The sequence below is a fragment of the Nymphalis io genome, chromosome 8, assembly GCF_905147045.1.
Source record: "Nymphalis io chromosome 8, ilAglIoxx1.1, whole genome shotgun sequence".
NCBI classification, from domain to species: Eukaryota; Metazoa; Arthropoda; class Insecta; order Lepidoptera; family Nymphalidae; genus Nymphalis; species Nymphalis io.
This window is the reverse complement of record NC_065895.1, coordinates 7751292-7767280: the sequence shown is the minus strand read 5'-3', so window position 1 is coordinate 7767280 and position 15989 is coordinate 7751292. Positions and strand designations below refer to the sequence as shown.

At 32.0% G+C, this 15989-nt stretch overlaps 1 protein-coding gene across 1 annotated transcript; it reads left to right on the top strand.

The window, feature by feature from the left end:
• The first annotated feature begins 3314 nt into the window (after window positions 1–3314).
• On the top strand, window positions 3315–15331 carry LOC126769883 (tyrosine decarboxylase). Its single transcript, XM_050488839.1, has 10 exons — window positions 3315–3754; window positions 8418–8469; window positions 9677–9747; window positions 10517–10753; window positions 11658–12197; window positions 12280–12469; window positions 12541–12605; window positions 12688–12905; window positions 13445–13525; window positions 15152–15331. The coding sequence occupies exons 1-10, from the start codon at window positions 3440–3442 to the stop codon at window positions 15261–15263; spliced, it is 1881 nt and encodes a 626-aa protein (XP_050344796.1). The 5' UTR covers window positions 3315–3439; the 3' UTR covers window positions 15264–15331.
• The last annotated feature ends 658 nt before the right edge of the window (window positions 15332–15989 follow it).

Here is a 15989-nt window from a genome sequence, read left to right as displayed (position 1 = left end):
TGATAGAAGTTCAATGCAATTACATTTTTTGGAAATACGTAATAGAGTTTTTAATTTCGTATTTCTTCCTATTATAGGAAACTTGATTTCGCGTTCAATAATTGTGTCGGAATGCAGTATTGGAGAAGCTCGTCGCGAGCAATTTGATTATGGAGCAACTAAATTGTTTTAGAGTTGATCAGCATCATGCACAGAATTGAAACGTCAAGACATGTATACCACGCCGGTGACATGACCAGAATAATTATTCCTATATTTTCACCCTAAATTCTATTTTCGTTATTTCATTAAAGATAAATGTTTGACATTAAGTATAGAAAAATTCAATTTGTTTGACGTTTTAAAAAAATAAATGGGTTGTGTGCGAAAAATATTGCATATGAATGATTAAAGGTTAACAAAAAATCTAATTGTTAACCAGACCGGATATGTAACAAATGTTGAGATTTCAAAAGGAATGAAGAATTAATAAAAAGTATACATATGTATGTTTTTGAACATTACAATACATATTTTCTTATTATTTATTCAGTATGTATTTTAACTGGGAAATATTTTTATTCGTATACGATATGAACGTTGAGTCGAAATGGTCACGTGGTAAGAACTCCTGCATAATAACCGAAGATAAATAAACACGGGCAAACGCCACGGAATTTTCATGTGTTTCATTTATGCTATTAATTCATGTTGCGCTCGGCGGTAAAGAAAAACATCGTAAGAAAAATTGCATATGTCGGATAAAAAATTAACGCTTTAGAGCAACGTGGTGGACTAAGCTCAAAACTGTCTCCTCAACCAGAGAAGAGGCTTTACCCCAGCAGCAACGTTAACCAGTTGTTACTTTTTAATATTAACTTATCGTCGTGGATTTTGCAATTTTATTAAAAAAAATTAAAGGATTTTTAAGAAAATTAATTAAAACAAGAATTATATAATAATGGACATTATAAGAAGAAGTATTTAAGAAATTCAAATGTATTCATTCTATATACGAGTGAAAACGTGATCTGACAATTAAGTACCTACACAAGAATAAGATGTCAATGGTCCGTGCTATAGATGGATATAGAGCACAATAGAGGAGATCACACATAATAATATGCCATTGGTATTCTGGAGCGGGGAAGAATGCGCGTTCCAACGAGGCGACTTCCCGGCGTGCCTTCGAAAGCACCCACCACCCCGTCGGAGAAAATTTTTATCACGTTTAAATTATTTATTTATTTTTTTCAATATTTGCAAAAGCTATTCTTTTTTTTTTAAATATAGAAAATTGCTCAGAATCACATCGAAATTCAAATTGTATTAATAAAATAAACAATTATAAATTGATACTTTTCCCAATAAAGGCAACTGTTTCTACTCTAATAATTGTTAACAAGACATTATATTGTCACGCATAGCATCAATTAACAATGATTCAGTCAAGTTCTGGTCAGAACCATAACACATATATTACGTTTATGGATCAGAACAGTGAGATAAACTATTTCGTATAATAAATATAAAATATGTTTCAACAGTACTTATTAGTATTTCTTAGTTATTAAAATAGTTCTTATGACATACTTGCGCCTAAAAACATTCAAGCCTAAAATGAAAAATCTTTAAGTAATAGTGACGAAACTCAATTAAAACAAGTAAGGTACATGTTATGCCTGACAAGAATTTACTTGTTGAGATTTGTAGTGAGTCTCAAATTTTATTTTATCTACATTTTTTGTTTTATTTTTTTGTGCATCACAGCTTTTTTTGATTTTATGTTTATTTTTGGCCTTCCCATGTCGCCAATCTGTTTCTACTCAGATGGTAGAAACAGATTGGCGATATGGAGGCATAAGTTTAAAAAAAAAAAAACAAAATAAACAGGCAGTCACACTGCCGATAAAAGTGAAAACTTGAAACTGTTAAATCTGTCCAATTTCCACATCTATTGGCACTCCAAGTAATAATTCTATCCTTTTTTATTATACAGCTTTTTTTCGTTACAATACACAGTATGTCTCTAACTGGGTACAAAATATTAATACAGCTTAATTTAAATAAAAAATATTTAAAATACACTATATACAAATATTATTTGTATATAATGTTATTATTTACATAAATTTCAAATACTTAAATTATTTGTACAGTCAACAATTTCATTATAATAACATTAGCATGTCGGTTACGCCAAGTCAGCGCAACGCGCCTTAAGAAGTTTTCATTTAAAAAAATAGAATGGAAAGCAGTTTATCATAAAACACAATTAACCTTTACACGGTTTTAAGCTACGTTTAATTTTGCATTGATTGATTTTTTTAATATTAGTGTATCACCGGGTATTTGTATAAAATGATCGATGTAAAATAAATAATTCTGTAATTTGGATTAAAATAATAAGCAGAACTTGGCACATGTTTGGAAAAATAAGAGGAAAAAATAAAAAGCTTCGTCGTAAAAAGTCGCTCTGACAAAAGATTGCTACGATGTATTGACGCTGTGATGTGAACTACCAGCTAATTATATATACCATATTAATCGCCTAAGTCACCTTTTTATTCATTGAAATTCTTCATTAACTTTTCAGGTATGAAGTAGGTACTTGGAAATAACAGTCTTCACCGTAGAGTCAAAAAGGAGTGAATTGAATATTCATTTTCTTATATTTTAAGTGTGTGAAATTTTACATTCAATAGCAATTTATGGCTTGTATTATTATTATATAATCATGCATGTACATTATCGAAATGTTAACTGCTGATTTCATTATGCACTAATTACAATGTGTACTTCTTTATATATTTTTTAAATACATCGTAATATATATGTAAGAATGAACAACAAAAATAAGCATGAAAACATTTCTTGAAGTTTTAGATGATTGCTAGAAATGCATACGTATTATAGCACATTGAGCTTTCAGCTGACTCAATGAAGTGGCATGGAGGGCGGAGTGCCGCAGGGCGCGCTACGAGCGATGGCGGCAACGAAGTTAAATGATGCCGTGTTAAAACCGAATTGTTTTTGTGTATTTTATATAAGTAAATATTTACTGTAAAAATGTTTTCAGTTTTATCTCTGAGTTTACATCGAGATTATTGTCATTTAATTTGACAAATAAAAATTGCAAATCAAATATAATTATTCAGAGCATTTCATTTTATTTTACATTCATATCAATAAAAAACATTTATACTGAAGAAATATGGCACATAGAATAAAAAAAACATTATAGCTTAGTGTATCCTCACCCTGAGAGTCGTGGCGCTTAACATACGCGTCCGTTCCCCGCGCACCGCCCGCCTCTCGACCAAAGAAATGCTGCCGCTTGGTGGTCGAGTCTGCTAGAGGACGCCGCGCCGTTGAGACACACATCTTGGACTTTTATGCTTAAACTTTAAATTAATAAAGTCACTCTTTAAATAAACACCGGCAACGTTAAACCACTAAAATGGATGTAGACGAATTTCGTGTACGGGGTAAAGAAATGGTTGATTATATTTGTACGTATATGAATACGTTGAGGAAGAGACGCGTGACCCCGTCTGTGGAACCGGGATATCTTCGAGCTGCACTTCCATCTGAGGCTCCTATGCATCCTGAGCCCTGGGACGATGTAATGGGTGACATAGAAAGCAAGATCATGCCCGGCGTAACTCACTGGCAGCATCCCCATTTCCACGCTTATTTTCCAGCGGGTAATGCCTACCCCTCAATTCTTGGTGATATGCTGTCGGCGGGAATTGGCTGTATAGGATTCTCTTGGGTAATTATACATTCTATTTCGTCTTATTTACCAGGCCAAAAAACTAAAAAAACATTCAATTTTTATTATGACTGATATGAAGTAATTTATGTTTCTTCAATTTTGGATCATATATTCTAACTACAAATATATAATTATTGGTTGACAAGTATAGTTCGTGAGACGTAAAACTGTTTCACTTATAATATAACGTTTATGAATAAATAAAAAAACTTATTAACGAATTTCATGGATTAACTATATAGAAAAGCAAAAAAATATCTTGATGAATATAAGTTAGAAAAAATACAAACGTAGGTATTAAATACATAATAAAAAATACGGGCTGTCATCTGTTTCGATAAATTATAAGTTCGCTCTTCGTTTCGTGGCGCAAACTGTTTGGTTTGTTAATAATATTATTTGTTAAAAGTAATAAAATATTTAATTGTTCTCTATAATGTATATGTTTATTTATAATCTCGATATTTTCAAATTCAAATTATATTATACAAATTTTCACATTATGCCTTTGTTCCGTTTGCTGTTGAAACGCTTGGGACCTTGGAGTAATACCTAGTGCAAAACTTGCATTAAAAATATAACACCTCGTCATATTACTTTTATTGGTTCATTTTTCGCCCAGACAATTGGAAATGCGATTGAAATGCTGTTAGTATTCTTGCCACCAATATACGCGGTCATTTAAGGCTTTAATGTATTAATTAATTTAAAAAAATTAAGAATTGTATGGAAGTAAAACATCAAACATTTCAAATATTAGACTAGAAAGTACTTGTTTTATTTGGATAATTTTTTTATTATATTCTAACGTTTTGTTTGCAAAAAATTACACAAGTTATTATCAAATAATCCTTTAATTGATTTCGTATGTAACTAAGTATATTTTTTTATATTATATTTAATAAAAACATTTTCAGTAATTATTCTTATAAATAAAAAAGTTAGAATTAAATAGTAAAATTGGAATAAAAGTCATTAATACATTAAAATTCGTCTAGAACAAAAAATAATAGTCATTATTATTTATTATTTTAATATACTTTCAATTTTTAAATAAAATCTTTAAATTTTTACCTTACATACGAAACGATGTATTACATTTCTCATTTATTTTTAAATAATACCGATTTTTAATAAAAATATCGAAACTAAAAACTTTTTGCATTAAATTGCTTTAATATGTTCAGTAAAAAAGTTATTTTCAAATAAGTTACAGCTGTCTGAAAATTCTGAAAATACTTTCTTGATTTACGGGTCTTTAAAAGAAATAAGCAACTTTAATTGTAGAGCTTCATTCTCAATTATTCTTGGCAAAATATGTATAAATGATGTAACTTTCAAATTAAGGGAATATAGATTTTATACTTTCATATTTAAATATATAGTTTAAGCGATTATTGTATGTTAACTGTATGCGGTATGACCGGTTTATCTTCTTACAGATCTATTGTTGAAAAAAAGCGAAGCGAATTGTAGTTTTCTAAGTTACAGGTCTCATTTAAATTTTGCGTATTGACAAGACTGTTTTTTTACTGGTGGTTGTAGGTAGTGGCTTTGCAAGCTCGTCAGAATAGATATCTAGATGGTACGTAGGTGGTACCACCCACTCATCAGATACCTACCGCAAAACCGCAGTACTTGGTATTGTTGTGTTTCGGTTTGAAGGGTGAGTGAGCCAGTCTAAATATAGGCAATGGGACATAACATACTAGTATCAAGGTTGGTGGCACATTAGCGATGTAAGCGATGGTTAACATTTCTTACAATGCCAAATTTTATGGACGTTGGTGACCACTTATAATCAGGTGGCCCATATGCTCGTCTGCCCCTACCTATTCGAAAAAAAAAACTTTCTTGCCGGTTCTTTCTAACTGGAACCTATATTCGAAATTGGTGATAGCTTTATATTGATAGATAGAATATTTTAATTTTGGATATAATCATCATAAAGCTCGACAGTAAACATGCATTACGTCAATCGTTCATTCACGTTCATTAACATTATAATTAAATAAGAGCAGGGTTGCTAAAGTAACGATGTAATAAAAATAACATATATTTTCATTCAATTTTGTAATGTAAGTTAAATTTACTAAGATTGCGTAGGAAATCTAACTCACATCAAAATTGAAGTAAGAATTAATGAATTATTGTTTTCTAGAATTGGATATTATTATTTTAATCTTATTTTTCAAATTAAAATTAGTAGTAAAAGGTATTAATGGAATTGCAAGACGTAAATCGTGCATAGTGCTAACGTTCTCTGTTATCGATCTGGCTATGAACGTATTGTGCTAATAACGATATCAATGTTACATTACATCAATGGTACCTACATATTTGTGATTTCTAATATTATAAAATTTATCTGATACCATAAGTATATTTAGTTACATACGAGAGCCATTTTTATTTTGTATTTAGGTTAATTTAGGCATATTATTATATTCTTATTATTTTAATATTTATAATTATAAAATAATTTGATAAAATGTTTTTGACAATTTTAAAAGACCGAAATAGACATAAATATCAATTGTGAAATGACCTGACAGATTCGGTATTTTAATTTTTTGAATAAAAATATTTGTTGTATTATACTTTTAAAATAATCTTTAACGTAAATTAAAAAAAAAATATTTACAATCAGCCAATACTCATTGTAGTTGTTTTCATTAAAGATACATTAATTTTATCATCAATGACGACGGGACATTTGGGGAGGAAATTAATATTTTCTAGCAGTCATTGCTATTTATACATAAGTATAAATAGACTGTGAGTATCGAAAAATATAAAATAGCTTAATGAGTAATGGGACAAAATATTTTTTTGTAAGGAAAAACATTCTCTAAGTAAATATCCAATTATGTTGAGTGAATTAACAATGTTTGCAGTAACAACCTGTTAATGTCCCACTCTGGGCTAAGGCCTCCTCTCCAGTTAGAAGGTTTTGAGCTTATTCCACCACGCTGCTCCAATGCGGGTTGGTAGAATACACATGTGGCAGAATTTCAATGAAATTAGAGACATGCAGGTTTCCTCACGATGTTTTCCTACACCGCCAAGCACGAGATGAATTATAAACACAAATTAAGCACATGAATATTCAATATATCATCAGTTAAAATTCACGCGTTCTAACCACTAGGCCATCTCGGCTCTTTGTTGGCTCAATGTTTATGTATGTTAATTAATGTTTCTAGATATTTTAATTTATAAAAACAGGTATTAACAGTTATATATAATATATATATAAAGAAATATATAAAAATAAATTGTACAGGAAGTAGTACTTTGCTAGCTTTTCAGTAACTCTAACTAACTAGATAGTTTTCAGAGTCCAGCTTATTCAAGCCTACTTACAAAAAATAATTAATAATTAATTCAATAAGCTTTTTCTCCGTCTTGGCTCGCAATAACACTGAATATCTTTTTATATTATGTTCCCATATGAAGTAGAAAATTTTGATAAGCTAATTTCTCTCTACAATATTCGAGGACCCTCTAGAGGTTAAATAAAAAGATTCAGCGTAATAAGTACCTTGGTATATTTTTGCTTAGGATCAGCTATGTTTAATAATAATAGATACTACGAAATTTTTACAGTTTACTGACACTTGTAGATTTATACATTTTCTAGTATTGTTGGAGATTTGTACATATTTTTGTATAAGTCATACAAACATTATATTACAAAAGTATTTCATTTCTTAAGTATTAACATCGAGACATGCAACGATATTGATCGTTCTGCAATCGGAGTTTTAAATAACTGATGAAGAAGTTGTAGCTATAGTCGAAGCACGGGTTTAATTTACACATGACCTAAGTGTAATATAGATGTTGATACCATGTCATGAAATACACCAAATACTTACAATAAATTAAAAGCAATCGCATATTAATATAATCGACACTTGAAAAAAAAACGTAATTTTTACAAAAATATGACTCGGAGGCTCGGTCGCCCAGTGAAATATCGCTGACCCTGACCCCTCCTACTACTTATATATATATATATATATATTATAACAGCTAACTATATGCATCAAAAACTTTTATTCTTTGACTTATACTTTTACTAGTTTACTTAAATTCTTAGCCGAGGTAGCTCAGTGGCACATGAATCTTTACCAAATATTGTGGGTTCAAACTTAAGCAATTATTCATGTGATTAATTTGTGTTTATAACTCATATCCTGCTTGGCAGTAAAGGGAAACGTCGTGAGGAAACCTACATGTGTCGGATAACATTTTACCACTTGTGTATCAACCCGCATCGGATCGGCGTGGTTGAATAAGTTCCAAACCTTCTCTTCATATGGCCTTTGTCCAGCTGTGGGACATTTACAGGCTGTTATTTTACTTTATATTCTTGGACTCATCTTCGAGTCCTAATTTTACTACGAATATAAATTATACAGTGTTTGAATAAGTTTTAGTCAGTCGTATATTTAAAAATAAATGTGTGTACCGTAGATCATTACTTGGAACTGAATTTTAATACAGGTCCGTCTAACCGATTGAGCTGAAATTTTGCACTTTTGATTCATTAGAATCGAAAGATAAATTTTATTAGTTATTTTTATATAAAAAATATATTGCTATTAAATAATAAGTTTGATAATCGTATGAAGAATATATTTTTATATTTCAGGCAGCCAGTCCAGCTTGTACAGAGTTGGAAATAATAATGTTAGACTGGATGGGTAAGTGAAGCTCGTAGCTAGTCATAGCTCGTGGCCTGACGTAAATATGAGTGGTGTTGCTTCTGAATGCTGCTGATTTGTATCCCTCTGTACTATTTACTTCGAAAATTTGATGGCACCCTTAAGTACTTAACAATGATATAAGTTTACTTTGTCTGATTTTATAATAAATAATAATGACATGGTTCCTCAATATTCTATGTTAGTTTTATTTTGTAGAAGACTTTTTTATAATCTTGATCTTAGATAAGATAATAGAAGTATATTAGGTTTTAAATTTTTAATTAAATAAGTGTGTATTATTTGTATTAATTACTATAGTAATAATAATGACAATGTCCTCCAGACCGATTTCGGCCAGGGCGGCCAATCTCAAGAGAGATTAGCCAACTACGCAGGAGATATTATAGTACACAAGTGTGTGCGTAAACACAGATGCACTCTCTCTTCCCTCACTCTCATCATCCGATGGGACGGCAATCCGAGACGACCGGAGAGAGTTCAGGTCCAGGACAAACTTTATGCAAGCTATTAATAAGCTTTCCGAGGCAGGGGAATTTACACACTTCCAACTTCCAGACTCCGGGCTGCTACTGAGAATTTTCTGACAGAAAAACCCAATAACTTTTTATTGGCCCGACCTGGGAATTGAACCCAGGACCTTCGGATCTGCGTCCTTACATTAAGCCCCTAGGCCAACGAGGCAGTCATTACTATAGTATATTATGTATTTGTAGTAACCGGGCAATGGAATAACTGCCAGTAATCATTTCCACTTTTCATGCAAATCTAAGTCTTCAAAAGCTATTTTTAATTTTGATTTGTTCATACATGTTTATTTACTTAATTTAAATATTTTTTATGTCCATATATTACTCGTAAAACCTACTTAATATTTACTGCTGATGGTAATGTTATACATATGACGGTACCATCATAAGTAATTCTTAAACCAATAACAATAGTTTTGTTCCAGTTTTAAGGGTGATTGAGTCGGTATTTACACGCACAAGGGACATAACGTTTTATTTTTCTGTCCTGTACGTAACAATTTAGATCCTTTGACTAATCAATTAACAGTGTGTTTAAACCATTTTTTCAATTTATACTTCTTGTTAACTTATCATTAAATAACCTATTTAATATAATTCCAAAAAACTACATTTTATATATACGTGCATATAAGCCAAATGTTTTTATATTTAAGGTAAAGCAATTGGATTACCCCCAGCGTTTCTGCCTTTCGAAGAAGGCAGTAAAGGTGGTGGCGTTATTGAGGTAAGATTGAGTATTTGGTCACTATACACTGCATCTTCAAATTTGTAATTTATATATAATTTGTGATTGCTTATAGGCGTTATAAATTTAAGTAAATAAAGCTAGGAAAAAATAAACTTCGACTTTAATGAATTAACCAAATTTCGACTTTGGTCGCCAATCTCAAGAGCTATCTGACTACGTAGAAGATATTATAGTGCACGTAAACGTGAGTTTAAACATAGATGCTCTATATTCTTTTACTCTTAAAATTACATATGGAGAGCTATACATATATATTTAATAACCTGAGAAAAATAGAGTCGATCTAGCCCTAACTTATAATAAACTGCACACAAGATTAAAGAGGTAGTCATAGCTTAATAACTAGTGCCAAGATGGCCTAATGGATTAAAATGTAAATCTCAATCGATATTCGTGGGTTTAAATCAAAGCAAGCAGCATTGGTTCATAGTTATCCAGTGTTTAATTTGTATTTTTAATTCAATACGTCCTTGTGCTATCAGATGAGATTGGCCACATGCTTATCCATATAACGTAATGGAATAATCTCCTTAAAATGCCATTCACTGTAAAATTTATTCTCATTCACCGTTGAACATTTACTGACTATTAATTACTGTTGGCTTGGTTAATCAATTTTAAAAACTGTTTTTTCTATGATACTATAAATACCTTATGGGTTTCTACATTACTAACCTTAAAATATACTAGGAAATAATTTAGGATCATCCGTTAGCGTAACAATATCATCGTACTTTTATCATAGGGGTCAGCTAGCGAGTGCGTCCTTGTGTCAATGCTCGCCGCGAGGGCTGCCGGTATCAAACGGTTGAAGCATCAATTTCCCACCGTTGACGAGGGTCTCTTGCTATCCAAGCTAATCGCATATTGTTCGAAAGAGGCCCACTCTTGCGTCGAAAAGGCCGCTATGATTAGCTTCGTTAAACTTCGTATCTTACAACCTGATGAGCAGGGCTGCTTAAGAGGCGACACTCTAAAAGAAGTGAGTATAATTTATAAATTATTATTTTTACGAGTAATTAAGTACAAGGGTTCTAGTAAATTGTGATAGTTATATAGTTCGTTTTATTATTATATGCATACATTTATTACTTTTTTTTATTATTCTCAATTATTCATTTAGGTATTTTTTTTAAGAATGTTTAGGCACTGATAAATTTAAAAATCAATAAATATATTTTATAATATTTGTTAAAAATGGAAGAACTTCAAGTATTGTTACAATAATTTAACAATAAAATTTGAATTAAAAACTAAAATAATACTCAATAGTTTCGTCACTATAAGGTATAAAATATTTTTTTATTATAGAATAAATTTATTGAGTGATGAAATAACGAAGTGGGTAGACTGTGATGAGATTTAGATAATCGGGCCTTAATTGAAGAAGCGAACCTCGTCATATCGAGACACCGCCCGCCCATCATCGCTTCGCTCCGCGTTGGTCGTTTAATGAATCGCCCGTGAATACCGGAAATACGTGGCGAGCTGAGAGGCAATATGCCGCATTTCGCGCCAATTTCTATGCCATGAATGCTGAAAATTCATCATTCAACCCTCTTATGAAAGAAGCAATTTAAATAAAACCCGTTTAGAATCAAAATTGACTTTTGTCTAACAAAGGCGATAAGATATTTTATGTATTATTCTTACAAATTAAGTTTTGAAATGAATTCAGTTAGCATATAATAACATCATATTGAAATAAACTACAGTATGACTGAAATTAATCGATTGCGAATAATAGTAGTCTTGTTATTTTCGGTACTTGAAGAAGTAAATAAATACGGGAAACAGAATTTTACATTTTCAAATAGCTTAATTTATAAATATAAATAAATAAAATGATGAAAATATTAACAATTATTGCTTTATCTAATTCAAAGGCTATGGAAGAAGACGAAGAAGCTGGCTTAGTGCCGTTTTTCGTAGCGACTACACTAGGCACCACCTCCTGCTGTTCCTTTGACAACTTACCTGAAATAGGACCCGTCGTCCGGAAATTTCCTTCCGTTTGGCTTCACGTCGACGCTGCATACGCGGGTAGCTCATTTCTCTGTCCTGAACATAAATATCATCTGGCAGGAGTCGAATATGCAGATTCATTTAACACCAATCCAAATAAACTAATGCTTACCGCATTTGACTGTTCTTTGTTGTGGGTAACGAATAAATACCTACTCACATCAGCTCTCGTAGTGGATCCATTGTATTTGCAACACTGCTACGATCACACTGCAATTGATTATCGCCACTGGGGTATACCATTGAGCCGTCGATTTAGATCGCTCAAGCTATGGTTCATGTTGAGAAGTTACGGCATAAGCGGTTTGCAAAAATACGTCCGACGACATTGCGAACTTGCGAAGTATTTCGAGCAACTAGTTAGAAAGGACTCAAGGTTCGAAGTGGTAAACCAAGTAAAGGTTCGTGTAATATATTGTAAATATAAATAATTATTGCATGTTTAAAGTCACATAATATTTATTATTGTATTTCTTATTTCAGTTGGGCTTGGTTTGCTTTCGACTACTTGGAAGCCCTGATGAAAATCACCAAATGGTCGACGAATTGAACAAGAAATTATTGACTACTATGAATGCATCCGGCAAGATTCACATGGTCCCAGCTTCTGTCCGCGATCAATATGTGATTCGATTTTGCGTTGTTTATCAGCACGCCACGCGTGAAGATATTGGTAAAGAATTGCTAATTTTTTTTTATTAAATGTTCAGTATCCAATTTTTAGCCAACTAATTGTATTTTCAGAGTACGCATGGGATACAATTACTGACTTCGCTACGGAATTGTTAGAGGGACCTGACAAAGAGAGGGTAATTTGTGTGATAACAAATATTAAGATAAAAACCACTTATGAATTCTGTTTTCTTTTTAAATTTATAAAATATTATCTAGGATTTGAACGAAGAAAGAGCTCGTCGTAACCGCGCCGCTCTAGCCCACAAGCGCTCTTTCTTTGTCCGCATGGTTAGCGATCCGAAGATCTACAACCCGGCTATTAACAAGACCCCGCCACCCATGCCCACCAGCCCCGGCACCCCTCCGGCTGTTGCACCTGCCTCGCCCGACACGCCTTCTGAAGCTGGTTCTATTCAACTTGTACCATCTACACCGTAAGTGGCCGAAAAAAAATGGATAACGGTAGTTTTCCCGATTTAATCCATCTGCTATTTTTTTTTTTTGTAGGATATAGAATCAATTAACAATTTTTATCAAATATAAAAAAATACTGTCCAAAGAATGTATTTAATATTCGTTCCTTACGAAAAATAGCATATTGTATGAAACATAAACACGAAAGTATCTATTTTAAAATAAAAACTACGACTGTAAATATTTTTTTGTGTATTATACTTCTGTTTCAAATTGTTTAAGATTACTGCCGCTAGCAATGTACGTCCCTATGACAAAAAATAAGATCTTAAATATGTTTTAAGATAAAAGTTCTTTTTGCTAGCGGCTGCATTGCATATCTACTTAAGTAAGAAGGTATCTATGTACATTTTAAAGCTTGCAACTTACAATAGTACGATATTTTATTTTCACTTCAAAGTAAAAAAGAATATAGATAGGTACACAATAACATTAAATATTTATTTTTGTGTTTTTTATATAATATTAATTGTTTAATTAACAATACAAATGCTTACAGAAAACAATCGTCTTGGATAAGCTGGCCGCTTGCTTTCTTCTTTCAAAGCGTTGACCATGACTCCAATGATTTGCCACTGAGGTAAATTAGTTTGTTTCACTTTAATTGTAAAATAATACTAATCTATTGTATCGAAATAGTAATAATCGGCTGGCAGGCGATTAGCTAAATAATAATAATAATGTCCTCCAGGCGGCCAATCTCAAGAGAGCCAACTGCGCAGGAGATACTATAGTGCACAAGTGTTTGCGCTAACACAGATGCACTCTCTATCCCCTAACTCTCATAATCCGATGGGACGGCAATCCGACACGACCGGAAAGATTTCAGGCGCAGGACCAACGGCTTTACGTGCTTTCCGAGGCACGGGAGTGCACACACTTCTAACTTCCAGACTCCGGGTTGCTACTGAGAATTTTCTGACAGAAAATAACTTTTTATTGGCCCGACCTGGGAATTGAACCCAGGACCTCCGGGTTTGCGACCTTACATCAAGCCACTAGACCAACGAGGCTTCTAAATATCCACTGCTATGATAAGCGGCCTTTTCTATTTCTGAAGAGAAGGTTTCGGGCGTAGACAGAGAAACAAATAGACCAAGGGACCGTGAAAGCGCGACTGAGACAGAGATAGTTTTTTAATGTGTGCGTATAATATTGCCATAGTAACTGCATTCCCTGTTTTGAGAGATAAATAATTTTCAGGATTACCTTAAAACAAAATAAATTTATTAAATTTTACTGTTTAATATTTATTATACTTTTTTTTTAATTAAAACATTTTTTTGTTTTATAACTACACCCAAAAACTGTTTCATTGTTTGTTTCTGTTTCCGTTATCAATAGTAGTTCAACATCTTTATGTGGTACTGGATTAGCATTCTCCTCAGAAGTTGAAATCTAAAACACTCAATTAAATTATTACTAAAGAATGGTTGCCACATAGATTTCTAAGTTAACCTCTTGACTCGGAATGTAATAATATTATAAATTCATGAAGAATGTTAAATAATGTTTTCGATAGGAAATTATAAAAAGGAGAACGAATAAATAAAAATAACATATTTACATATAACGAAGCACTTTAGGTTATTATTGGACTCCATATTTATTTGTTTGCATTGTCTACGAGTCTATATTTTTTATCAAAAATCGGCACTTTTTTTAGCTGACGCTGGCAGTACTTACATGATAAATAATTATAGGTTATGAATGATAAAAACTGGAAAATCGTATTATCTTCAGGATTTTAATGCAATATAAGGTTCCGTCATGCTATGGCATAAATAAACTTCACTGAGAAACTATATTTAGGGACAAAATCGTCGTACTTAAGCGTATTACACACGCCGGCAATTTTCTTCTTGCTATCACTTTAACATGAAATAATACGACAATGCACCATTGCTTAACCTTCGATATGATATAAGGATTGTTTCTCGGCCTTTTCACTGGATTATAATCGTTTTCTAACATTAAAGTAAGCGAAAATTGAACAAAAAACACAATGAACGCACCAACTGTCAAGTTTGTTTCGCTACTTAAGTAGCGAAACAAACTTGAATAGCCTGAGGGGTCTGAATTGAACCTATGATTTTTATATCGCTATAATGTAAAGTTGTTGAGAGAATCGCGATATTTATTTATTGACATCCATGTCTGCAACAGGTTATAAGCGCCTAGTATATTATATTTATACAACCTACAGGTTCCGCCATCTGGATACTATGGTACGCCTGAAGAGTCCTAATCATGGTCGCCGTGGATCTTCGCCAAGCGCCTCCCCCGAGCGCCACGTGCCCTCGCCCTCTGCAAACTGACCGCGCTTATAATATCGGTGTTGAATATATTATATAATATTATCAATAAAGCATTGTCTGAGCATTTATATATTTATTTTATTTGTACTACTCAAATAATAATTTGTACCATCTACGCCGTATGTGACCGAAATATAAGGAAAGAGAGTTCCCCATGTGACCTGTTTTTTTTGTACAAATCATATTTGTAGGATTTAGAATGATTGTTTTTTTATGTTTAGTTTTTGGGACAGCAAATTCAGGAAAATTGTGCAAAAAAAACGTAAAGAGATTTAAACTAATAAGACAACAAAAAAGTGGTCTGTAATTAATTTGTTGTGACCTAAACTTGTTCTTTCTTTCAGAGCTTATATCATTCTGATAAAGGGGATAAATTTAATACATTTTATGTGACCATACTGAATTACGTTTATTAAAAGTTATATTTACGCCTTAGGTAAACATAGGTATTAAGATTTTTATTTATTTAAGACATATAAATAAATTATTGTAGGCAAGGGTTTGATACGGCAGAGTTATTCGGGCAATAATCTGGCATAAAATAATGTAATCGTAATATATAAAGTTAGTAGGTATTTACGCCATTTCTTGATGAAGTGTGATATGAACAATATCTCATAAACCCATTGTAATTTCGAAAACAACAAGTTAATTAAAAAGATGCATTTTTTGAGCCGCTATGCAAAATTTCAAATTAATCCATTTTAAATTATAGTTTTATTTAAA